The sequence below is a fragment of the Bombus bifarius genome, unplaced genomic scaffold (genome assembly GCF_011952205.1).
Source record: "Bombus bifarius isolate JDL3187 unplaced genomic scaffold, Bbif_JDL3187 scf7180000007996, whole genome shotgun sequence".
Taxonomy (NCBI): domain Eukaryota; kingdom Metazoa; phylum Arthropoda; class Insecta; order Hymenoptera; family Apidae; genus Bombus; species Bombus bifarius.
In genome coordinates, this window is record NW_022884376.1 from 6,095,600 (window position 1) to 6,121,517 (window position 25,918).

The 25,918-nt window shown below is 35.3% G+C and overlaps 4 protein-coding genes across 9 annotated transcripts in view; 3 read left to right on the forward strand and 1 right to left on the reverse strand.

Annotated features, from left to right (window-relative positions):
- Positions 1-17,356, forward strand: part of LOC117205904 — a 35,955-nt gene extending 18,599 nt beyond the window's left edge. For 4 of the 5 annotated variants that reach the window (XM_033444733.1, XM_033444734.1, XM_033444735.1 and 1 more), the window contains exons 3-9: positions 13,163-13,643; positions 14,112-14,593; positions 14,782-14,975; positions 15,123-15,433; positions 15,544-15,600; positions 15,687-15,866; positions 15,973-17,356. In XM_033444733.1, the coding sequence (XP_033300624.1) occupies positions 13,163-13,643; positions 14,112-14,593; positions 14,782-14,975; positions 15,123-15,433; positions 15,544-15,600; positions 15,687-15,866; positions 15,973-16,014 (1,747 nt within the window). In that variant the 3' untranslated portion in view covers positions 16,015-17,356. Of the gene's footprint in view, positions 1-200; positions 1,401-13,162; positions 13,644-14,111; positions 14,594-14,781; positions 14,976-15,122; positions 15,434-15,543; positions 15,601-15,686; positions 15,867-15,972 lie in introns of those variants that run through there. The other variant, XM_033444738.1, reaches the window with a different exon arrangement.
- A 403-nt stretch (positions 17,357-17,759) lies between these two features.
- On the forward strand, positions 17,760-18,499 carry LOC117205917 (mitotic-spindle organizing protein 2-like). Its single transcript, XM_033444763.1, has 2 exons — positions 17,760-17,923; positions 18,179-18,499. The coding sequence occupies exons 1-2, from the start codon at positions 17,841-17,843 to the stop codon at positions 18,312-18,314; spliced, it is 219 nt and encodes a 72-aa protein (XP_033300654.1). The 5' UTR covers positions 17,760-17,840; the 3' UTR covers positions 18,315-18,499.
- Positions 18,500-18,594: 95 nt separating this feature from the next.
- Positions 18,595-21,214, reverse strand: LOC117205916 (ribonuclease H1). Of its 2 annotated transcripts, none has more exons than XM_033444762.1 (7): positions 20,980-21,214; positions 19,764-19,977; positions 19,526-19,675; positions 19,353-19,461; positions 19,128-19,258; positions 18,785-19,049; positions 18,595-18,697 (listed from the first exon to the last, which is right to left on the reverse strand). In XM_033444762.1, exons 2-7 carry the CDS (start codon positions 19,868-19,870, stop codon positions 18,614-18,616), a joined length of 846 nt encoding a protein of 281 aa, XP_033300653.1. In that variant the 5' UTR covers positions 19,871-19,977; positions 20,980-21,214; the 3' UTR covers positions 18,595-18,613. The 2 variants fall into 2 exon arrangements, with proteins under 2 accessions (XP_033300653.1, XP_033300652.1); XM_033444761.1 differs by lacking the exon at positions 20,980-21,214 and adding an exon at positions 20,202-20,666.
- Positions 21,215-23,282: 2,068 nt separating this feature from the next.
- On the forward strand, positions 23,283-25,815 carry LOC117205914 (cell cycle checkpoint protein RAD17). Its single transcript, XM_033444756.1, has 9 exons — positions 23,283-23,431; positions 23,524-23,920; positions 24,001-24,157; positions 24,230-24,352; positions 24,432-24,610; positions 24,671-24,757; positions 24,818-25,008; positions 25,155-25,273; positions 25,402-25,815. The coding sequence occupies exons 1-9, from the start codon at positions 23,417-23,419 to the stop codon at positions 25,514-25,516; spliced, it is 1,383 nt and encodes a 460-aa protein (XP_033300647.1). The 5' UTR covers positions 23,283-23,416; the 3' UTR covers positions 25,517-25,815.
- The last annotated feature ends 103 nt before the right edge of the window (positions 25,816-25,918 follow it).

Here is a 25,918-nt window from a genome sequence, read left to right on the forward strand (position 1 = left end):
GGTACCGATGCCCTTTCGACCTCCCGCGGTCATCTAGAGTACGCAAGAGTGCTTCCGTCGCGTGACCGTCTCACTCTTGTTTCTCACGTTCTACGATATCACGGCAGTGATACGTTTACGCTTTAAGACTTTCCGCCTGCGACGCTCGTCCTTTAGGAAAGAGGCGATTCTTCCTCTATCGGGCCACACACGTGCAGTGTCTTAAAAAAAAGGAACATCCGAAGGATCCAACAGAAGCCGATCGAACAATTTGAACATCGAACATTTCCATCTTTGCCGCGTTTGTCAGTGTTCGTGTGGATCCATGCACACCCACGTGCGTCTGTTTTGAGTATCGAAGTGTCACCGATTCCTGGCAAAGCAGCTCAGCCGGCAAAACGCATCTAGTCACGCGTTTGCTACCAAAGTAAACGAAGTTCACGCCGTTAACGACGCTTCGTCGATTAACTATTGGAACAATTTCAAGAATCGTTCATCAGGAAGAAGAGGATTGGATCGCATCTGTTCGCACCGGAAGACTCTGGTTACCGACGCGTACATCGATCGCCAGAAACAAAGGATCGCTGCAAAACGCCCACTTACGCTCTAAAGTGAAAGAATAGTACTTCGTGTTGTTTCATGAGTTATGAGAGCAACGTTGGTGTTCTGGAAATCATGACATTGTGAAGATGGATGTTGGACGACGATAGAATTTCCAACCTTATCATCGAGGATGTCGTAGAGAGGTGTTATCGCGTATTAGTTGAGTGTGCGTGAAACACTGTTGTGCGCGAAACACTGTGTGTGCGTTAATCATTTTATACGAAGGAGACAACGGATTAAGAGGTTACAATGCCGCAGTGCGCCGTGGCTACGTGCCGCAACAGTCATCGTCAAACCCGCGGTCGTTGTATCCGCTACCATCGATTCCCCCAGATACCGGAAGTACGCTCACGATGGGTGCGCGCGTGCGGTCGCGTGCCCCTCTCGAACGGCGAGATACCGTTCAACATACAAACTGCGCGTATATGCTCCCTCCACTTCACCAACGATTCTTATGAGAAGGATATGGAGCACCTTGTGCTTGGTCTTCCTGCGCGCAGTAGGCTGCGTCGTGGTGCTGTACCGACGATCGGCGTGCCGGTGAACGTGCAGCCGGTCACCAAGATGCTGGTCGAGGACGCGAAGCGCTCCCTCCTCAAGGTCACCCATGCTAAAATGCTAAATGGTCAGAAAGTGATCGGCAAGAATGGTCTGTCTGACAGTAAGCAGCAGCAGCATCAGCCGGCCACGGAAAGGCGGCAGCAGCAGCACCATCACCAACACCAACAACGTGCGAAGAGTGGCAATCAAGTGAACCAAGAGCAAAAGATGGCGGGCATCGACGTACTGCTTGCCCTCGGACTCAAACCCGCGCCACGGTGAGTCGTTTTCATTCGGTCCCAACGATTACGTTCTCGATAATGAATTCGAGGACGAATCTAGTACCGGAAGTGATAAAGCATTCTATTTGCTTATATTGTTTATATCTCTTCATGTCTCTTATATTATTCTTCCTTATTTGTATGTAACAAATTGTTATCATATTTCGTATCGCCTGTATATTCTTCGTTCCGTTGTTGAAATTGTACACGAGATTTCGTGTTACCATGTTTCTGGCTTTTTATTTAACGAAAGCAGAAACGTCGTTGTTTAAATGAAATAGTTAATCAATCGAGGTTAATAAAGATTAGCTTGCTAGCTGAAAGAGGAAACATTGATGATTATGACGTTTAGTAAGAGCGCGGCAACCAAGAAGACCTTCGGCGCGACCTCTGGTAGGAACGACGGCGCATTGATCCACAATCACGGATCACTCGTAACTCTCGCTGTTTTCTCTCGGTCTATGAGAACTACAGAAACTATAGTACGTATCACGAAGAAACTCGATGGTTCGGGTTTCCACTTCGAGTTTCTTCTTCGGGTCTTTAATTTCAAGGTCACGCTTCAAGGTCATGCATTCGACTTTTTAAGAGAATAGGGACACTCGTATTAAATTCGAAAACGATATTACGTTTCCTTCGACGTTACGATCATTTTTTTCCATGAAAGCACGCGTAGATATAAATTTTATTTCGATTCGCAACGATAAAATTCAAGTTAACGGTGTACGATACGCGCGAAGATAGTTACATAATTTTTTACGTGCACAAAATAGCTATTACATGATTACAGTTAGGAAGGTCTCGTTAATTTTTCTGCGGTAACGTGATTCAGTTGCAAGCCTGTTACTGCTGGAACGAGGATACGAATCATGGAAATTACTCGAGATCGAATTTGTGTCGAAGTAATCCATCTAACAAAAGACAATTGCAAAGCTAAGATCATTTCGATATTTTTAATTTCACCAGTTTTATAATCGAACGACGAAGAATTTTTAATCTGTCTAAAGTATATAAAACAAACAAGAACCGATGCCGTTAAGAAGAAGCTCGTAATTACGAGTAAGATTCGTTATCTACTTGTGAGCATGAACGTAAGAGTACATTGTAAGTAACGATGTATACTGAGCTGAGTGGCAAAATGTGCGTAGGTAAGCGAGACACGAGCTGGAGAACGCGTCAGAAACACGGATGTTGGACGTCTTTCTACATGGTCTCCACTAGTTCGTGTTGACCAATGAAACTCTACGTCTTTATCTTTTTCCCTGACGCACGTGCAGATAATGCAGATAATTCTTCAACATCTGTCTTCGTTTTAAGCTCTTCTTGAACGTCTCGCCCCTTCCAGTTCGATCACATTTTTACACCTTGATCCTTTTTACCTCTCTGTTTTCGTTACATTGTACTCGACCGGTTGATAAAAATGCTTTTGTTTTTACAAACAGATAATGCGTATTTGCTTAAATTTCATTTTGCGGGCATTCGTTATTTTCTTTTAATATCTTCGTCTTCACTGGGAAGATAAAAATCACACGAAATGCATTTTTTTGCTTGGTTTTAACGGATTCTCGTTGCCTCTTTTAAGCAGGTAGATGTAGTAGTTAATTTAAAAGTCGAAGAACGCGCAAGAGCGTTCCGATCTGAAAAACAAGGCAACGATCGGACTGTTATCGATACTGAGAATCGTTATCGCTTCGGTCGTGATCCAAAATAACGATACGTGGAAATACTTTGTAGGTCTCTCGTAGACTCGTAGAACGTTTTCTACGATACTTTACCTTAAAGCTTGTCGCGTCCAGTGTATATCTATTCGCAAATCTGATATCACCAAGGACGTGTATTCATTTCTCCCCTTCAATGTCAACTTACTTCTTTCGTTTCAGCATAATCTAATTAGGTAATTAATTTGCTAATTCCTCCGCAACTTCATAAACAATTATATAAAGCAGATATATCGGTTAAGAATAAACGTTTTACAGAATTCATTAAAACGCCGAAACAAGAAGCGATTCGTATTGTACGTAACTGTGCGTTGTTTTTTTTTTTTTACAAATTTTATTGAGTTTCGATATTGAGCAACGAATCTACCATAAAAATTTCATAATTTTATGATTGACATAAACCACGAGTGGCATCGATGCGGGCAGTCGACGTTCACAGAGTGGCGAAAAGTATCGGCGTCGTTCGCAGGACGACCCGGTGAAATTGCACATGTTACATTGTCGAAAATCGGTCGACTGGAAAGAACGAGAAAACGATCGGCGACGACCCAACCATCTTTGGTACACAAACAGTCGACCAGGGTCGTCTCCGCGACGGCGGTTTGACCTACGAACGACCTCGGGCCGAGAATCGACCGTCCTCCTTTCGTCATTCCACCTCGTGATATATCGTCGTTTCTCGTAGAACGCCGCGTGATCTTATGTGGAAAAGGCGCAGAACCGGGCAGAGTTTCACGGCTATCCTCGTCGGTTCGTCCACGAATCCTTGAGCGTGCAAGGTTCCCCCGAAGAACCATTTGCATCATGGTCGTCCAATGAAACACGTGACTGGTTTTGGGAATTCCAACGCGGGCGAAACGATTTTTATTACCGTTCATCCTCTTAAATTAAATACCGGGATCAAGTACTGCATTTTGCAATTTCAACGAACCAAAACGCTAATGGTGCGCCGATCGTTATCTCTTCTCGGATATTTTCGAAGACGTGCTCGCCTTATTATCATTCGAAAGTGGTGACGTTTTAATTTCGTTATTGGATAACGCGCCATGCTCCCCGCACGCTCGCGCCGCGTTGCAACCATTTCTTTCAGCCTCTACAGTGAGGCCATTTTTTCCTCTTGACGATGGAATTTGAGGAATCGATCGTTTTTTATTAAATTAACGGTTGCTTTTTACGCGAAGGTAACGTAGGCGACGTTCGAGTAATCTTTACACCTAATAGTGAAATGTCGAGAGTACAGCGTCGTCAATTTCATACAATATCACTGAGTATTTCGAAAACTCGACGATCAACAATCGTAATGTCTTTCGCTTTATCGCGCATTGCTGACATCTATGGAAAACGATCCGAATTTCTTTTTTGCTTTATTTATTGGCGCAAGAACAAGGAAATGCAATGCTAAAAATTCACTGAAATCGTACGCCAGCTATTGGTCGAACGATGACAGAACTTTGGACTAGTCTAGACCTGACTTAATCTAATTCAACCTCTGACCGATGCAGCAACGTTCGAGAAAGGCCTTCGCGGTCAGGGACGAGACGACCGGCTCGTTTCTGGCAAATGCACCTAGCCTTGTCGAACATGTCCTAACATTCGAGCAGTCGTCTCGCTTTTGATACGACCGCCTCGTGATAGCTGTTTCGATAAATCGTTCCACTTTTCGACAAGCTCGACATTAAGAATTTCACTTGGAAAACTCGCTCAAAACTATCTACGTATATTTAATCTTTTTCTTAGTTATTTCTATATGCATCGGTTTCTATTTAAAGTAGAACATTCGAAACAATTTCCTGGCGCATTCGCTCTATCTATCTTTTATCGCTTTCTACTGGTTGTTTGTCCAAAAGTAGCAATTCATTAGTCACGAAAAGGAGACGGTAGACCATTGATCGTTTAAGGGCAACGATGAGATCCTTCTAAGAGAAGGAGAGATTCAAGCTCAGCTTGATTCCGTGAAATATTTCGAGGAACCTGAACGCGTGTGGTTCACCAACGCGCCCGAGAACGTCCTTGGCGCTCAGGGACGCCTCGAGCAGGCGAGAACGCTCCTCCGATCGTCAGCGTTCGCGAATTAGGTCGAGAGGAACGCGAGCGGAGCGGGAGAGCACATTCTCTCGTAACCGTTCGATGTCAATAATAATAATAATAATAATAATAATAATAATAATAATAATAATAATAATAATAATAATAATAATAATAATAATAATAATAATAATAATAATAATAATAATAATAGCACAAGTCTCACTAGCATAGAGCTTTCCTTCTTCTCTTCCTTACTCTTCTATCATTTTGTAATTAATCGTATCGCTCTGAAATTTCCGGAAATTCGACCGACTTCATAACCATATCTCGTAATTTATTGAGATCAGTTACACGTTACCAACATTAGTTACTGGGAAAAACACGTTAGTTATGATCATTGTTTCGCTGCATTTATCGCTGCGATTCTCTTACTGATACAATTTATGGTGGATATATTTAGAATGGATTAAAAGTATCTGACTGTGAAATCTGTAATACTACATCTTAAAATATCTGTTTCTGATTAGTGTTTATGTAGCTTAGCAGTTTTGCTATAACGTTGTTTAAAATTTGAGATCCTGTGTTTATATATTCTTAAATGTGTTGCAGAGGTGTTTATAGTAAAGAACCTGTTTGAGTTTTACTACTTTCTAATACGTGAATCAAATTCCTAGAAAACGAGAGGAAAAACGAAATAGGCTACACGCGAATTGTTTTGCTTTATCGTTCCACCTTGGTTATGGTTTCTTCTAACCGCAAGGCTCTAAAATATACCAAGCGGTGAACGATTTCGCGACAAAGCGAAGGTCAAAATCGGTCCTTTCCTTCTTTATTTTCCTTGCTCCCGTGAAAGTATTTCCGACGTGTTTTAGTGGGAGAAAAAAAAAGGAAGAGTCTCTCTCGTAATCATTTGATGTCAATAATAATAGCAACTTCGTCGATGCAGAGGTTTCCTTCTTCGTATTCTTCCCCCACTTGCGCCGCGAAGTCGACCTTTCCGTCGTGTCTTTCCGTAGATCGTGTGTTGCTTACATCGACCTGTGCCAGTATTGTTCTAATTTATTTTCCAGTTTTAAACGACAATATTTGTTTCTTATGGTCTTTCACCGCTGTAAATTATAAAACTGATTAAATTTCTTCGCGCTTAAAGTTGCTAACTTTCCAATTTTAGACGGTTTATTTTTCCTTGTGTTATATATAACCTCCATTTCCTATGTGCATCACAAAGCCGGACAAACTAGCATTATCGTTATAATTATAATTACTGAGAAACACGACTACGAGTATAACTTATCCGGTAGTTTTTTAAACCGTTCGCATCTTTCACAGTGTAAAGTCTAAAAATTTGCTCGTATTCGTATCATCGATACGATATAGGTTATTTTACCATATCACGATGGAATATCAGTGTTTTTCAATTTAACCATTCTTCGACATTGCTTGCACAAAGTGTGCGCGTGAAAAGTTCTATTTTGAGGAAAAATATCGCGGTTTTAATCGTACACGCAAACGACGATGTTCGAATAGGACTATAACAACCTCGAATAAAACAGAGGAGGTAGTAGAGGGCAGTAGGAGGAGACGGAGGACGAAAGCGCGCGCTCGCTCGCGAAGAAGAAGTAGGACGCCGCTGCAAGGTTCCCTGGCAAGCGTTTAACCTAACCTAACCTAGCCCAATCTAGGCGCGGACGCACACGCGCGCGCTTCTATCTGCTCGCCCACCCCCTCTTGCCCCCTCGAGCCACCGCATAACCACGGCAACCCCACCTAAGCCGGCCGACCTGCTGCACTCCGCTCTCTCCCTCACGTTATCTCTCTTCCTCTCTCGCTGTGTCTCTACGTTTCTACGATCATCCGTCTTTATCGTTTCGACTTCTGTACACGACGGCATTCGCGTTACTCGCGCGAGTTATAGTCGGTTAGACGTCCTTCGTCTAACCGTAAATGCGCGAAAACAGGCTCCGCGTCCGAACTGCGTGTATACGCTAGCGGTTGCCGGCACGGTCATAGAACTTTCGTCCGTGAAACGTGATAGTGCCTTTGGACAAGTAACTTCGCATCGGAGAAAGCGATGAAAAGGATTACGAGACTTCAGTCACCGGCTTACCAACCGCGGCAATAACCATACGATCTTTGCTCGTTTCGCGACTCGCTTGTTCTGTCGTGTCCGAAGCTTGCCTTTTTTCTTTCTTTTTGTTTCTTGTTCGCGATAGACGAATGACCTTTCATGATCTTTAACGTTTTACTACCCGTTGTAAAGGAATCATCGGTGTGTGTCGAGAGTGAGTGGCAAGTGGCGAGTGTTTCGCCACGGTGCAAAGACGCGAAGCGCGGCCGATTGGCTACGATCGGCTCCGATCGACTACGTCCGGCTACCTCCGGGGTAGAGGGGTCGAAGAAAGAAAGGATTTGCCGAGACCGGCGAACGGCAGCGGTGAAAAGTGCAAGTGGAGTGTGAACGGTGCATACGAAGTGTGTTTATGCCACTTGGTTCCTGTGTCAACGGTTTCTCGTGGCGAGAGCTCTTTTTTTGCCGGTACGCGCCGCTCCAATTCTCCGGAAACCACCTCTCGATGTCGAGGGTTACTTCCGAGAAGATGTAACAATCTGCTGCTCAACTTTCCCGATATATACGTCTAACGTGCGTAGGTTAACGATTTGCATACGGTGTAATTTATGCGTGTATGTTAGCAAACATAAATTCTATGTATCAATTTCAGGTATTTGGTCAAATTCGAGCAGGTTGGCAGTTTGACAGTTAAGTAAGAATCGTAGAGCCTTTGTAATTTCGTGTTTTGTCTCGTGTAAAACAATCTGCGGAACAATAATGACGCTAACTCTATCGATTGTTTTCTTCTTTTTAAGATCTTAATTGTGAAAGTTGCTATCTCGTGACCGATATAGGGACCAGTTTTAGCTTGTGTTTCATCTTGATTCGTGACAGTCATTACCATACTGGTTCGAGGAAAATATTAGTCGCATGGAGCTATTTAAAGAAAATTTTGATCTTGCTCTTGTGTCATGATTCTGCCCCCGTGAAACGTGGTGAAGTAATATTACATCCTTCTTTTAAATATTTCCTGTATTTCCTGAAAAATCGTGTGTTTTAACGAACTCGTAGTACGAGCTATATGCTATTAGTTTCGATAGTGTATTTACTTGAAAAGCGTTTCCTTAACCTCGATACTTTTCGTAAATCCATAGCATCGATAATAACCTCTCCGTGACCTCGATTACGCGATCGATATTAATCCTGTCGTTATTCTCCTTTGAATCTACTGCGTGAAAGAGTTGCACAAGGACGGCGAGTTCGACTTTACAACGTGTACCGCTACTTTATAAACTCCTTATGATTAACGTTGAAATTAATGCTAATGATTATATTTTTCATGTCTCCTGGCGATACAGTTTTCCCCGGTTTTATTCCTTTATTCGTTCATCCAGAAGATTTCAATTACGGTTTGCCGGCCGGTTTCGCTTTCTCCTTCGCTTTCGCTATCGCCACAGCTAAACAACTCTATGCTCTATTACTGTTTCGTGAAGCCAAGGAAAGCGTGAAAGGCATGACACTCAAACGAAATACAAATCCTTTAGTTAGTGCAGTGTAACGTGATTTGGTGCCTGTTTCCCTCCTGCGTTATCATTTTCTAACCAAAAAGTATTTAAAACGGTGAATTTAATGTTAGTAATCATGACAATGGAATATCATTGTACTGATACAAAATAAACAAAACGTCGGGTTTCAATATGGATCATACAGGTACTTGGAGCAGATTTCTTTCAAATATTCTCGTCAAGATATTTCACGTAGAAAATGAATTAAATATTATTTCAGTTTCCTCTGTTTACTACCTTTTAGGCTTATGCGGTATTAGTTATGAATGAGTAAAAATATCCAGATTCTTCTAGTTGTGCCATACAACGATCAAATTAATAGATTTACGTTTGACAGTAGATCGGTACTATCGTTATTCTTAAACAGGATTTTTCCAACTCTTTTAAGTCTATGAGCATATTTATGAAATGTATGGTGTCGCTTTATATGGGTAATTGTTAAAGTGAACGGTATCTGATTATTGGCGAGTGCACAAATGCTGAAAACGAAAGTCAATACGACCAGTAACCACCTGTTACATTCTACCTGGAAAAAAAGGACGAACAAGAGAATAATAGTAAAATAAGCATCATGACCTAAATTATATTTTAAAGTTCTTGGCCTGCGATTATTTAAACACTTAACTGGCACGTATAATACCTGAGGAATGTATTTGAAAATTATTTCCAGAGTTGGAAACTTTAATGTTTAACTACTCTTTGGAAATTGAATAATAATTTAAATTAATTTATATTACATAAACCTGTTTAAATACTTATTTAAAAAAAGAGTCGTTGCGAAAATTTATTCTATTCATCGTGCGTAAGAAGTAATAAAAAATTATTCGTTCCTCCTGTAACGAAATTCCAACCAAATTAGCGTGAAGTGAGTCGATTGGACGCATTAGAATTAACGGTAATCCTTTTATTCCGATCGAAAGCCCCGAAGACTCGAAGAAGACTTCGCTTTTCAGAATTGGTACCGCGAAACCTATATCCGCGTCTATAAAGTGCAGTGAACGCGAGTGGGTGCAACGAACTTCGTTTTCCCCCTCTTTTGTCCTCTCTTTCTACCGTCTTGTCTCCCTCTCTCACGTGCAATCTCCCCCTCTGAACCTCCTCCCCTCTTACGAACGATCACACAAGCACCGCGTCTCTCGTACCAAACCAGACACAGGCGTAGGCCTCGAATTTTGGACGATTCTACAGTTTCGTATTTCCTCTCCCCGCACAATGTTTACTTCTCATTAATCTAACGTTTTCTAACGTATTACAGAACTGATATAAATTCATCTTTTTACACGTTAATTGGTTCGATGGCCATCAATGACTCATGGTACTTAATTTTTTTAAATAATTAAAATAAGATAAATTTCACGGACTAAGAAATTATCAACGATGTAAGTAGTTTAGATAAGACTATCAAGGAAAAGTGCGCAAATAGAAAATATGTTGGAAGAATTACATATTGCGTTCTGGCATATTTGAATCTATTGTGGTTTCTAAGACAAGGTATATAAAATTTGCATGACATTCAACCTATTAACGTAGAATTAATATCCTTAATTGTTTTATCATTTTGACAGCTTTCATTCGATCAAATTATTTTGTCGCGAATACCGACATTACAAGAAAACGGTATTTTCTGCTTTGTGACCAGGAGGAATATTTTGCTTGAAGTTTCCTTTGTTTATAGCAATAATATTAATAAAATGTAATATTTGACAAGACAAATATGATAGACGTTTTCTCAAGTGTCCGTTGAAACAAGGAACAAGAATAGTTCTGAAAAATATAAAAAGTAATTTATTTCATCGAATTTTAATTTATAACTACATTTCCATATAAATATTGACAGTCATATTTTGAGAAACTAACATTATGTTAAATAGCAACAACATGTTAATGAGGCTTACCCATTAGTATTTAAGAAGGCATAAATATTTTATTGCTCGTGTTTTCCAATCATTAAATTCATAATTTAATACACAATCGTCTACTGTAGGAAGGAAGCCTTCGAGGTTTGTGCGAGCTTTTATATTTTTGATACCTGTTTGTTTCGTTTGCTTTGGAGCTACGGTCGTAATCTAAATTTTCAGCGTATTACTAGCTTCATCAACAATCACAACATGCGTTTACAGCTAATAAGATTTTGATATAATATATTCCCGTGGAACCTATATCCGGGATATTAATATGTTAAAAATAGTCGTATAAAAATATAGTACTAAAATACTCCGAAGTTCATAGTTCACTACATTTTGTCGCTTATCATCGATAAAGAATATCGTTAATTCTATATATTGCTATGGTATTTAAAAATCTCCACGAATAGTTACAATAAATAGCAGTGAAAATTACGAAACAGCACATATATAACTTTCCTAAATAATTATAGTTTATTCAGAGATATAGCAAAAAACAGATTACGCGCAAATACATTAAAAATTTTTGGAGCTTCTTTTTTAACATATCATATCACGTTCAGAGTTCGAACAAAATGTGAAAAACGTCTTATCATCGTGCGCGATTTTTCATTTCAATTTCGTGTTAAACTTTTTCTTAGAACATTCAAATCCTTTTCGTTTGCTAGATCTCGAAACGTAAATTTCGAAGATCGTAGCAACTTTGTGTCATTTTCGACCAATTGGATTCTCCTAATCTTAAAAAATATCTTGACCAAAATATTGAGACGAGTCTTATTGGCACGCGTCATCTCTTATTACTATTTTACGATAAATAAATGTTGTTTATTTGCTAAAATGAGAAGAAAATGGAAATACAAAATTTGAGAGATCGTAACATGGTTAAAAATACTTTTAATTTCTGAGCGCTTGATACCATAGATTTTTGCAAATGGACTTATCGATTTGTAAATGATAGAGAGTAGATACGTTCCTGTAGAGGAGCGGTCTCTCTTGGAAGCAGGCAGTGGAGCGCATAGGAAGCGCGAAAGCGTTAACCCCACTGTGTGGTCAACCTTCTATTCTAGTGCGCGTGTAAGCGTGCCTCTTGCTGAGGGTAAACGCAGAACGGCCATGCACGCGTTACGAAGACCACCGTGGGTCATCTTCGTCGTGGGAGCAACCCCACTTTCCACTCGTTCATCCGCGTCCGAATATCGATCGAGGGCGCACAGTTATAACAAATACTTCATAGATTTATGTTACAGATTTTCTCAGCACCACTAATATGACGTGTTACATGCAAGTTAGATCGTTAGATAAATTTCCTGCTGGAGAAATTTAATGTTTATTTTCAGTGATTTTAAGAAATAAATCGAATAAATAATACAGCAATGCCAAGTTTCCGCATAGTAATGATAATCTAGGTACATGTTCATGATATAGTACCAGGGTTATTTATGTTAGGAAAGAAATAATATGTTTTAATTAAAGAGCACTAAAAATTGGTGTTTCGTGTATTTTGTATTACATATATATACATGTATGGTAATATATAACGTTGTAATACAATATGTTTGTTTTTGATGTCCGAAGATAAGTTGAAATTTCTATTAACTAGCGTACATAACTACGCTTATATAAATTAATGACTATAATTATAATTGTAGGATAGTTATTCTACAACTCGTGCAACTTGTTGTTAGCGTTTTGTAGAGTTAGAATGAATATTGTGCTGTTTTGCCAAGTGACAAAGTTATCGCACAGTTTAGCTTTTGAGATTGGATTTAAACCTCCTATTAAACAAAAATATTACTTTAATATATAATATATCGGATATACCTAGATAAAACTTAAATAAAACTCTGATGTTCTCATAGTACAATGAAGATAGTGTATTTGTTGCACTTACTTAAGAGTCCTTTATGCAACTCGGTTAATTACACCGTTGCTTCGGACGCGTGGCCGATTTGTATGCACGATGCAAGATATCATGAAAATGATAATATAGATGTATACCAGATGTTTTCTATTGGACGTCCTTGGATTCAATGACAACTATTTTCTATGCAAGGTCAAAGTAAACTTTAACCGACTTATCAAGTTTATCAATGAGATTATTACATCACAGATACTTTTAATCCGACTTATCTATTAATCAACAAATAAACGACATCCTAGTACTGTACTGTAATCAATTTCAAGTGTCAAAAAAATAATAAGAACTTCATCTTAAGTAGTATCTAAATGTTGTTTAATAAACTATTTATCGTATCAAAGGTGTTACACTGCAAGTCACATTGTCACGATTATAGCAATCTCTTGTACTCTCTTATTAGTCATAATGTTAACAAAAAAAAAAAAAAAAAAGAAAAGACAAATTGAAGAATCGCATATAAGCAATACATACATAGTTAGACGACAGAGTTTAGCGAGTAGTACAAGGCCAACGACATAAAATATTCGAAGGACGCTGAGGAAATGCTTATTCACGGGAGAAAACATTTATTTACAGTTTGAACAAGATGCACGCAATGGAAGGTGCGGCTGGTAATGGGAAGAAGGTGGATTCTGCTGAGAAGACGAGGGACGACGAATCGTCCAGGTCTTCGCCAAAAGTTCCTCAAAGTCAGCAGAATGGAGCGGCTCTTCCAGAAGAAACTGCCGCCGCTCCAACCACCATCGAATGCCTTCGATCCACGACGATAAAAAAAGAACCTCTCTGTGATTCAGAACCGGAAGTAGCAGGCAAAAGCCTGTCCTCGGCGGAGACGATGCAACAGAAACCCGTAGTTTCCCGTTGCTCGAAATCGGAAACGGAAGGTAGTAGGAAGAGAAAGTCTACAGATGGGCAGTTGTCGTCAAATGGGAATTCTACTCCGAAGAAGTTCTGTATTGAACAGAGAGAACAATATATCTCATCTCTCGTTGGCTGTGAAAAAGTTACCGCGGAAGAACTTGCTGCGAGGGCTGATCAACTTCGAGCCGAAGTTCAGGTAAATATTGTTTTTCGTTGCTTTCCGCTTAGATTTAATATGTTCAAATAAATCCAGAATTATACAATTGAATCGACTGACAGAAGAGAAGGACAAAAGTAATATTCGTTGCTTTCAATTTTATTTAATATACACAAACGATTCCAGAATTACACGTTTATATCAACTGTTAGAAAAGAACAAAAGTAGTTTCACATTTTAGTCGTAAGTTATTAGTTAAAATCGAATTTAATTATATTTAGAACATTGTTGTAGAGGATATTAAGTTGATATTTATTATATATATACATAGAGAATAGTAAGTACTTTTTAATAGGAGAAATTATGTACAGATGTCCAACGTATGTCAGACGTTTTACACTTATTAGATTCAAGAGATGTCAGGTGTTATCTAATATTAGCATAACGCGATATCCAAGAGGTATTTTGGGTACTTAATTATTTCCGTTCTTATTCTTTGCAAAATAGGCCCTAGACGAGTTAGCACGTGCCAAAGAAATGGAATGGAACGAGATTTTGAGCATGAGAAAGCTAAAGGAGGAAGCGTACCTGAGAATTGAGAGAAGAAGACAAGTTATGGGATTTATGGAGGGCAATGGACAATTAGCGGACACATTGCCACCAGCTAGTTTAGCGCTGGGTCCTGAATGGGAAAGTAGCGGTAATACTACTCCGGTATCCAAAGAAAAATTGAGTTTCGGTTCTAAGGAAGATCTGCCTGAAGAAAGTTCTCAAGATTCGCCAGCTTTCAAAAGAGAAAAGGGCTCGAAACAAGCGTCGCAACGCCAATCGACACCACCCAAACAAAGTGGAGAAAATGGCCGGAAACAGGCAGAAGCGCTTAGTCCGGAGAATAGACAAATCGGCGAAGGTCGACAAGGTGCCATTGTCGACGTTAGATCTATCATTGCTGATTACAGACTCAGGCATCCTGAAACGGTACCGCGCAGGTAAGCATAGAATATCAGAATATGCAAATCAGAAAGTATACTACATCAAGTCCTATCAAATCTTTTGATTGACTGATTTCTACTATTTTATATTTGAACAAAGTTTGCACAAGGATTTAAGTTTCCAGGAATAGAAATTTCTCGTGTTTGTGAGATTTATAAAAATTAAATATCTTGAACTGTTACAGAGGTCGAAGAATGAGAAATTCGGTGAATGTTGGCCTTGGAGCTGGTGGAGCTATGGTCGAAACGGGTCACAATGTTGATTCAAGGCCTTCTAGTACAGACTCTTGTAAAAGCAACTCAAACACAGTTGATCCAAATAGTGCTATGAGCTTTAAGGATGTGCTTGTGCAGTTTGCCAAATTAAGTCAACAACAAGGTATGTAATTGCATACAAGGCCGCACAAAAAAGGACCTTATTCTAAAGGAAAATTTTGAGGTTCCAAGTTTAGAAATTGACTTAACTCTTTCGTAAATGTTAAGTATCGAGCAAATTATTAATTATTTTCATGTAAAATTATTACAGGTGAACCTGTAAAAACTCCTCAAAATTATCCGGATGTGACGCTTCACCCCGTCGCTCCATCTCCAGCGCCACAAAATACTTCACCTCAACAGAGTGGTTCATTACTTCATGGAATTCTCACGAAATCACAATCTCCAAGACCTACTACTTTTTCACCTACTTTAGCTAGATTACTCACCGCACCTGAAAGAGAAAGGAATGCACCAACAGCCGCGTCCATGCCACAGCAAAGTGCGGCAACCCAGCACCTTTTGCAGTCATATCAAGGCGCTAATCCGGTTTCTATCAGTGAGCTCCTATCTTCTTCCAAGGTATTTTATTTTTTTTTTTTTTATATATAAATCAAACTTTACTCATATTGCATATACAAATTAGCTTAGTATGTTGACGGTACTAATATCATTTACTTTAATATCTTTAGGCTCGAACTGAAATAACGATAACACCAGTGATCAACACTCCGGTTCAGTCTCATGTGGTAAGTGTATACTATAATATGGGATATATATTTTTGCATTTAATGTGGAATATATAGATACATTTTAAAAATATTTTTCTTTGTAGGACGATGTTGAAGAAGAGTCAGCAGTAATCGAAGATAGAGAGACTCGTATTTCTTCGGGTGGCAGGGATGCTAGAGAGGATAGAGATAGTCCGCCACGATGTCAAGGATGTCATGAACGTGTAGCACAGTTCGTATGTGCTGGCTGCGGTCATCAGTGGTATTGTAGTCGTGAATGCCAAGTAAGATTTAAAGCTTATCTCATATGCAATGTTTAATAAATATCGTGCGTGAAATATAATGATCAAATTATATTACATTGATTATTGATAAAATTAATAATTTCAGGTTGCTGCGTGGGACGAGCATTCGGAAGTGTGTTCTGGTTAAGGGATGAGCACATATAATATTAATCTAAACCTTCCGTTTATTCGTGGTATCAGATTACATACCCTTTTAACTAAGAATGAATCTAGTCAAAACAAAAATAGGCGAGAGCGTAACACGTTTTGAGTACGATAAGAGGAATGGAGAAACAATGAGAAAGCATTATATATTTTTAAGGACCTTAAAACATGTTTAATCTGTAAAAAATAAGTTTTATTTCTTTAAAGAGAAGAAAAGGAGTCGCCATGATAACGGCGCTTTTCACGAAAGATGAGTATTTACAAGAATGAAAGCATAAGACTTTGGGCACCTTGACAAAGAAAAATTAGGAATCAAGTTGTGACGATCGTTGCTTCACTGTAATCACCGCGTTGCTTTTATTCGTTGTCAGTTCCGAACGATCGTGATATCTTCACGGAAACAAATAGAGAGTATTAACCCTGCTAAATTAAGCATTTAACGTGTATCTTTCAAAGGACAAACTGTTCGTGGAATTCCTAACGTAATAGGAGTTCATGTTGGGTATAAACATTCGTAACAACTTCGTATATCAGATACTTTTTTTAGACCTTAATCAATGCATGACGTACAATGTACGCTAGTCGAAAATTTTCAACTTTTTCCAAACAAAAAAAAAAAGAGATGATACCAGAACTAGCTGGTATGTGTTCTTGTAACGAGAAAGAAAGCACAAAACTGTATCTCGTGATGCTGTACATAATTTTATACGTGTTAGCAGGGTTGTTTAGCGTAAAATTTTAAGAGGTTGGTTAACCGTGTGCCATGCGTAAGATTCGTTTCATGGTCAGCTTTATATGTTAAACAAATTTAAGTTGTAGACTATTCGAGTGTTTTTATAATTTCATCATTTTTGCTTCGTTTCTCTATTTTCCTTTCCTTTTTCGTTTCCTTTTTTAACTACGTCCTATTCTTTTACATTAAAATAATATCGCATTTGATGATAAAAATGCAAAGTATACACGGACGTTTTAGCTTTCATGTATTTTTCGACGTTCATTTGAGAAACAGCACGTACAATGCGTACTGAATATTATATTTTATATCACGTTTGTTACCAACGTATAAATTTAGATTTAATGAAGTGTTAGTCTTAGTGTAGATTTAAGATACTTCTTTTTTCTTTTTGCAACTTGTTCGTTGGTAACATATTTGACATGCTTGAGTTCATTTTTTTCTCCTTTCTTCTTTTTTTTTTTAATCAGCATGTTACCTAAACGACAATTGCCCTAGACATAATCTGTAGTCCAAAGTTCCTACAGGTACACGTAACTTTATATATATTTTTCCCAATTATAAAGCAACCAAAATAAAGTTTTTAATCATATTTTCATGAATTTTTACTATCTCTAAACCGGATGCATGCTGCAAATGTATTAACTTTCCCACTTTTCTTGAATAAAAATAGTGAGGTTGATCTCAATCTCTCTAACATATTTTTAGTTCTTGCAATACTCAGTTCATGAATTTCAATGTTTTTTTCATTGTTTTTCTATCTTTATTCTTTAAAGTTTCATAGTGATTACTTTTATTTTTATAAAATATTTTATGTAATTTTAAATAATGGTTGTATAAATATATATAAATTTCATATATTAAATAACATGTATGTAATGCAGATAATAAATTATATAATTAAATGCAATAAAATATATGAATTATTCATATAAAATATTAATTTATATTTATTTTGGATCACTGTTATCATAATTTACTAAAAAACTATTGGCGGCACTGCTACAGCGTTGTATAGAAGGACAGATTTACGCGGCAAACTGTTTCCGTATCATAAGACTTTTTTTATTAATAGAATGACGTTTCCACAAGCTCATCAAGTTGAATTGATAGCACTGGCCGAACTAGCAGGGATTTCAGCAGTTCCAGGAGTTTATCGGTAATAATTTATGAATTATACAAATATAACCTATACGATTATATGTGAAAGCTTTAGTAAGATATAGCTAAAGAGATAAGCTCTTATATGCTATAAATGTCAGCATTTCATAATATATGTAATATTTATCTAAACGCAATAAGTGCAAAATTTGTTAACGCCGTAAAAAAATAAACAAATATAAAAAATAAAATCTTATTTTGATTAGTTGATAATAGTTAAAGCTATTGTGATTTCAAGAAATTATTCTTTCAGAATCATATTGGAATTATTGGCTCTTCAAATATCTCCAGAGGATATATACGTCCTTTTAAAGCAAATATGTCCTCGACCAACAGAAAACCGAGCTGTTGATAATATTGAAGGGGTACCTAATGTAACTACAAACTAATACGCATAATATAATTTAACACAATTTACTACAACCAATACATATTTTTATATAATCGATTATTATTTATATAATGTGTTATAAATATGTTGCAAACATCTTAATTTTTACATTAATCTAACAAAAAATTTTACATTATTTTTCATTAAAATCAAATATTTTCTATATAATCTAAGGTATCTTAAAATGCATACAAGAATACACAGTGTAATTTAATTGTAAACATACTGTAAATATTTAAGTTATTGATTAAAAACACATATATTTAATGACTATTTTGTGAATATTACATATGAATGTTAGATATATTTTGAACTTCCTGCCCGAGCTAATTTATCAGCCATTTCATTACCATAAATTCCAACATGACCATTGACATGATTCTGAAACGTTAAAGTACCAATATTCATGAGCTATAAAATATAAGATTAAGGCATTAAGTACTAATAAAATAATCATATATTACTTACCCAAACCACGTTTAGAGGTTTTAAAGCTTCTTCCATTTCTATTAGTTCATTCTTATTTATAACAGGTGTCTTATTTGAAGTAACCCATCCCTTTTTTTTCCAGCTATGTATCCAATACTTTATGCAGTTGATAAGAAATTGGGAATCTGTATTAATCTTCAAATTTTTAATACCTGCCTTTCTTGCTTGTTTAGCAGCTACAGTTACAGCCTGAATTTCTGCATTGTTGTTAGTTGCTCGACCAACAACAGCTTCTGATACATTTCTACGGATAACATTTTTAAACAGGATATTTACATTGAATTACACATTAAATATAACTGAAAGATATATTGTAACACACAGAGGATGACTGTCACCAAACCAAACACCTATACCAGCCTTTGCGTTTTTTCTCCCATTTCCAGTACATGCACCATCCGTATATACATTGACAAAACCATCGCCATCCACAATGAAATTTTGAGTTAAATCCTAAAAAATTAATGATATAGTGAGATAAATATAAAAATCCATCTATAAAAATTATATGTGAAACTCCATATAAAATATTTTATCTTACACTTACTTTATCTATCCGTATATTTTCATATTTTGTTGAACTTGTCGTTTTTAGCCTTTTTAAACTTGATTGTCCGGTATCAGAGTCTGTACCTTTGTTAATTTGTATTTGTCGTCTAAAATTATTTTCCAATTAATATATTCATCTATGTACACTAATATGTTAAAATTGTGTCATACCTTTTACCAATTATAGGTAATGCATCTTTCACGTCATTTTCTTTATTTGCTTTCTCATATTCTTTAATGAAGCTGCGTGCTTCTGTTTCTGTTTTAAATTTTTTAAATACAGGTCCAGAAAAACGAAGCACTTGTTCATGACATTCAGGCCTTATTTGATAAGAACAGTGAAATACAATTTTTTTGAAATAGATTTAAAACAATGTATTAATGCATACTGAATGTAAAAATTTGTTACCAAGTATGATAAATCCCAGGTTTACGACCTTTGGCTACTGCATAATAATATTTGGTGGTCATATTTTTTAATATAGTTGCCAAATACTCAAATTTGATTACTGTCATTTAATTGTACAATTAATTTATGATGAATATTGTTTATATATTAACTGATTTTATGAAAGTTCGCACATTTAGAGAGAAATATTTCTCATATACACAGTAAATTATTCCTATAACAATACCATAAAGTATGTATTATATATTTTACAATCATATAAAGCATATAACAAGATTTAAACAAGTACAAAAAATAACTAAAATCTAAGATTGTGCAATCATATAACACAAGTCTGACCATTCATATATTGAAGGCAAAGTGGTGAATGCCCACTGAGTGAGTGTTAACTTGAGAAAGCATCTCGCGCGAAAAATTTACAGTACATATAGCACCTACCTATTTGTACATAATCATGCATGGCCATATAAACTTTATAAATTAATTATTAACTTTTGTTAAACATTACATTGTTTTGGCTTCACCTAGAGGCCTAGAGATATACTTTCCTCTAGCGAGTGCCCAGACCTGTCTTTTTTTAGTAGACGGGTAAAAGACAGAATAAGTCAAATTTTGGTAAAAACAGAATACGCTAATGTATTCTACATTGCTGCCTTTTGCTTATGCTTCTAATAATAATATAAGTCAATTTCATTTCTTTCTCGCTTGTTTACTTGAGATTTTAATAGTATATTCAAAATCTAACATTTAATCTTATTACTATTTACTTTAAATACCATACATTTTTCTGTGAAACAAATAATTCTGACTTATACTCTTTTGCCTTTAGAGTTTATAATGTTATAGCTTGGCTGTGGATGCTTATACATTTATATTAAAATATAGTATCTAGTGGGCAAAATAAATTTTTGTGTAGATTCCGCTTTTTTATTTATGTTTGTAAAAATGTAAATCTGTGCAAACACAATCACAACTTATAACATATAAACATCATATAAAATAAACCGAATGGAATAGTCAACAAGTCCATATTAATTCCGAAATTATCATACTTATAATTGATAATGATAAATTGGTATTAGTTTAACTACTTATAATATAACTATTAGTTTAAGCTACTTATAAATAGATTATATCTTTAACCATTTAAATTTGAATCACAAACAATAATCTGATACTTTATTTTTGATGTTATATATAAAGACAATATACATACCGATATATATGTGTCAAATAGAAATGTTCTTTTCTTTGTCTCAAATTTAAATTATTATTTTATTATATTAACTTTACTGTAATTATTACTGTAAGTTTTCGTACTTCTTACTCTTCTACTTTTTTTGTCATTCTCTGGGATTGATTACGTATCAACACAACTTATCTAACCTTTTCCCGTAATTGAAGCAAAGATGAGTAGGGATATCGCCAATTAGCATGCGAGAATTTAGCCAAAAATACGATCCATGCATTACCGCCTCCAATATCCAAACGGTCGAATTATATACACATTTCTTCCTTCGGCAGTTTTGCTGGGAGAAACGTGCATATACAAAATTTAGCCGAAATATTAACTAATTGCAAGTATATCATCGGTAGGTAAAAGTAGTCGCTTGGCTCTTAGTGCCGATTCGAAAACGAGCTTTCCAATTCCAATAACTTCAAGAAATAAGTTATAGAATATGACAAAAAGGTTGGAGGAAATTGGTAAGTATTGGTAAGTATTAAAAAAATAAAATAGTATAAGAGGTATTCGGAAACTTGCGAAACTACTAAAAACGACATCATTTTTTGAGAAAACCACGATCACAAAACTTGTTAGTAAAAATAATAATTTTATATCAGAACATGATAGCACAGAAGATGTTACAATTTCTCCGGTTCTTGAAACTAACATCATATTTCAGAAATTTGTCGAAGTTGAGAATTTTGAGATTTTGACGAAAACTTTGAAACGATTTTGCAACTTTACATTAAGAGAACATGACTGCATAGGAGATGGTACAATTGAAATGAAATTATATCAAAAATTAGAATGTAGGAACATAAGAATTTATCGAAGTTATAATTTTCGAGTTCTTGAGGAAATTTTTCGTAAAGAATATCCATGTTCTGTCAGCAGAATACAATCTTGTAAAAGATGGCACTATTACAATTATTGTTGGAATTTGACATGATTTCTCGGTATGTGCGAATACTATTTCGTGTTATTTTTTAATACGATTCTTCTTGCAACGTCGCGTGTTTTTAATTATTTTCCGATGTATCATACATATCTGTATGTATAGTATAATCATATAGTATAATCATTTTCAGAAAGATCATTACTGTTGGTTGTTGCTATCTGCTACTCGCCGTGATGGCTGCTTGTGGTATCGCCTGATTATTATTTTCATTCGCAAAGTGGCCTTGTTGTAATTGTTAGAGAAAAAACAATGTACTGTTAATATTTAATTAAACTGTAAGCAATTTTTATATTTTGTTCATCCTTGCCGATCGTTGGTAACCCTTCATTATGCCGCGCCGTCGATACGAGTGCGTTTTCCTTCTCGTTTTTCTCACCAACAGCAACAGAAACGAAATGTGCATGTAATTCGGTCGTTGGTCGCTAGAAACTCTCATTTCTAGCATATATTTTTTGGCTGAACTTTTTAACATTGGAAGCACGCTATGGACCCATGTTGAGAAATTGTGAACTACGGTGTGTCTGTGAACTCAACTATATGTACCTATGCTTGCAGTCAATTAAGCCTTTAATACTATTATTATGTTATTGAATATTTTCTTGAACTTTTGTGCAAACATTGAAATGTACGATATTTAATCGATACCATACATACTGAAAGTGACATGTGTATTTGGAAACAACTTATAAAGTCACAATCTTTACTGTAAAAAGTGTTTTGGGTCTAACCAGTTGGATAATTTCAGAAAATATTTCGAAGTATTCTAACACGAATATATTAATTTATTCAAATACAATATTATCGATTTTTTTGAGGTATTAGTACAGAAATATATTTTTAAAAATTTATGTTGTAATTTCTATATGTATATCTAGTGTAACAATTTGAATTTTGAAATAAATGTCGGCTGTGAAAAAAGAACATAAAATGATCTTTATGTCGTTTGTTTTACAAACAGATAATTATTAATCAAATGTTGCGATATAATTAAAAGTTGATGGGATTAATCAATCAAGCGTAAAGGAGTAAAAGAAAAAGTATAAATGTATTTAGTATATTGAAATAATAATTGTACACGAGCCAAGTTATCTACACGTTCTTTGTTGCACATTGTTCTCACATTCTCTCTAAACACAGTCTAAGATCATGCTCTTTTCCCTAATTCACTCTCCCCTTTTTGGTTAACATATGGCTTATGTACGATATAAATATATTATATCATATTGAAAACTTGTTTTTATGCAAAAAGATATTTGAAATAATATAGTTCAACATATAAGACAATGTTACAAAGTTTTGTATAATTAATCGAGTTATGATTATTTTTAGACAACTATGAAAAATTGATATAACTGGAAAATATTTCTATGCTTACAATTACAACAAAAGATTTTATATATTTTTGTAATAATAATCTGAATTGTAATAACATATTTTGTCGCTATAAAGAATTTATATGCCCATTACAGTATGGCAAGTACAAAGGTATATTTTCACAGAATAAGTCCTTTAATTCTTAATGCATAAATGTAAATACCTTCTTCACTGATGTTAAATATGTTTCTGTTTATCATTAGAAAAACAGTAGTTGGTTGATGTCATCGTTTGAATGTGAACCTATCAAAAGAACACCAGGGATTAAACGTAACATTTCACAAGTACTAGAAACTAGTGCTTTAGAAGTATCAAGCACTTATGATATAATGCCGAAAAAAAAGAATGCTAATAGCCTGTTTGCATTGCTGGAAGCCTGTGACGCACAAAGCCCTTCTGAATTAGTAGTTAGTAGACAAAAACAGCAAGAGATTCTAAATTGGTTACAATATAAAGTAAGGAAAGGCACACCTGCCATATTAATTTTATCTGGTCCATCTGGTTGTGGGAAAACAACAGCTCTAAGGGTTCTTGCAAGAGAAAATGGTTTCAATATTACAGAATGGATTACTCCTATTGATCAAATTATGGATGAAAATAGTAATTTCTTTCTTTCTCAAACCAATAAATTATTAGTAATATCTAATAAAATGATGAAATAATTCTAAATTTTTGTTCAGACAGAATAATGAGACAAGGAGACAGATTTGAAGAATTTTTAATCAGAGCTACCAGATATAGTTCAGTTTTAAGTAATTATTCTAGTCGTTTACTTCTTGTAAAAGATTTTCCAAATGTCTTTTATGAGGAGAAGGAGAGTTTCTTTTCTCTTTTGCAGTAATTAGAATTATTTATTTTTTCTTTTGCCATTTTTATTGAAATATAGTTATTATAAACTTTAATTTTTAGAAGGTACTTTGAAATTGGAAAAGAACCTATAGTGTTTGTATGTACAGAAGTAGGAAATTCAAAATTGCTTCAAACGTTATTTTCTCCTAATATAAGAGAAAAATTTGGCATAGATTTAATTAAGTAAGTTTCTAAATATAATTATGTATTCATGATCTGTTTTTCTATTATACATATTTGATATAGAACCTTTATATTTTAGTATAAACTCTGTTACACAAACTGCAATGAAAAATGCATTAAAAAGAATAACTAAGATTTTGAATTCAATTGCTGGGCATATGTTACATGTTTCACAAAATAAAGTTGATGAAATATTATCAAATAGCATAGGAGACATTAGAAATGCTTTGTTAAATCTAATTTTCATTTCATTAAAAGGTAAATATAATAAGTTATAATAATACGCTTGATTTCTAAATGACATCTTAATATCATTAGTACCAGAAGAACGAGAAAATAAATGTAATATTCGAGAAGAGTCTTTAGGGCTTCTTCATGGTGTCGGGCGAGTAATTAATCCAAAAAGTGAGTAGATATTTTGTGTACATTAAGATTTGAAGACTTGCTGAATAAATAAATTTACAGGAATTCAAACTGAAAACAACTGGAAATTTGTACATGATCCTGATGAAATAGCAGCTTTCTTCCAGTCACAAGCAACAGTATTTTTGAACTTCCTGCAAGAAAATTATTTGAATACTATGGGAAACATAGAGGAAGTAGATATTTCTACAAATATTTTAAGTATAGCAGATGTTTTAAATTCTGAGTGGCGAGTACGTTTATTATTTATCGTTCAATTAAAAAAATTGTACATTTTGTTTCATACACAATGAAAACATCAGTATTAATATATATATACATTAAGTAAAAAAAGTTATAATAAGAACTTAATTAAAAAAATTAATATTAAAATTTTCAGGATCCTACCTTAAATAAAGTTATTTTATCTTATTGCGTCCGAGGTTTAATGGTAACGAACCAAAAACCCGTTTCTGGGTGGAATCCTGTAAGAAAGCCACCAAGTGATAAAATCGATGCGTTAGTATAATTAACATAGAAACTTACAATATTTAATGCACTTGTAATTGTAATATATGTATGTAGCATTATATATGATGGATCATATGTATATAGATGAATACATAAATGTAACATTATCTATGTAGGCACAAATGTCTAGCAGCTGCCGAAATTCGATGGTACGATTCCATAATCAGTTCAAAATCGAAAAGTACATTGGAACAACCCGTTACCAACATCGAGGAGATTATTATTCAATAAAGTTCATGGATAATAAGGTTGTAATGAAGAAAGATGTATCGTATATATTTATTTATGCTTTATTTTCTACTAGAATCATGTAAATGTAAAATATAATATCGATAGAAATCGAATGACACAAATTTGTTTGAGATTTCTTAGTTTTCGAAATGTTTGTATATATTGTTGAATAATATTATTTCATACTATTATTTATTTTGCTTAACATCGTCTAATATATAACAATCAGTATTTACGCAGAAAAACAAATGTTAGCGGGAATTACACTGATAAATACAATAAAAATACGTTTTGTGTAATTTATACGTCTTAAACGAAATGCTTTATTATAAATGTTCTTTCTACTAAAATTGGCAGTTAGACAACAAAATAATTTAATATAAGATTGTTACTCAGAATTGT

Excerpts from the sequence above, each read along its gene's own strand:
- LOC117205917 (XM_033444763.1), top strand. The coding sequence starts at position 17,841 with ATGACGTTTCCACAAGCTCATCAAGTTGAATTGATAGCACTGGCCGAA. Across the intron at positions 17,924-18,178 it reads GCAGTTCCAGGAGTTTATCG|AATCATATTGGAATTATTGG; the intron begins GTAATAATTTAT and ends TTATTCTTTCAG.
- LOC117205916 (XM_033444762.1), bottom strand. The coding sequence starts at position 19,870 with ATGACAGTAATCAAATTTGAGTATTTGGCAACTATATTAAAAAATATG. Across the intron at positions 19,462-19,525 it reads TTACCTATAATTGGTAAAAG|ACGACAAATACAAATTAACA; the intron begins GTATGACACAAT and ends AAATAATTTTAG. Across the intron at positions 18,698-18,784 it reads AACCTCTAAACGTGGTTTGG|AATCATGTCAATGGTCATGT; the intron begins GTAAGTAATATA and ends TTAACGTTTCAG.
- LOC117205914 (XM_033444756.1), top strand. Across the intron at positions 23,921-24,000 it reads TCAAATTATGGATGAAAATA|ACAGAATAATGAGACAAGGA; the intron begins GTAATTTCTTTC and ends ATTTTTGTTCAG. Across the intron at positions 24,158-24,229 it reads AGTTTCTTTTCTCTTTTGCA|AAGGTACTTTGAAATTGGAA; the intron begins GTAATTAGAATT and ends TTTAATTTTTAG.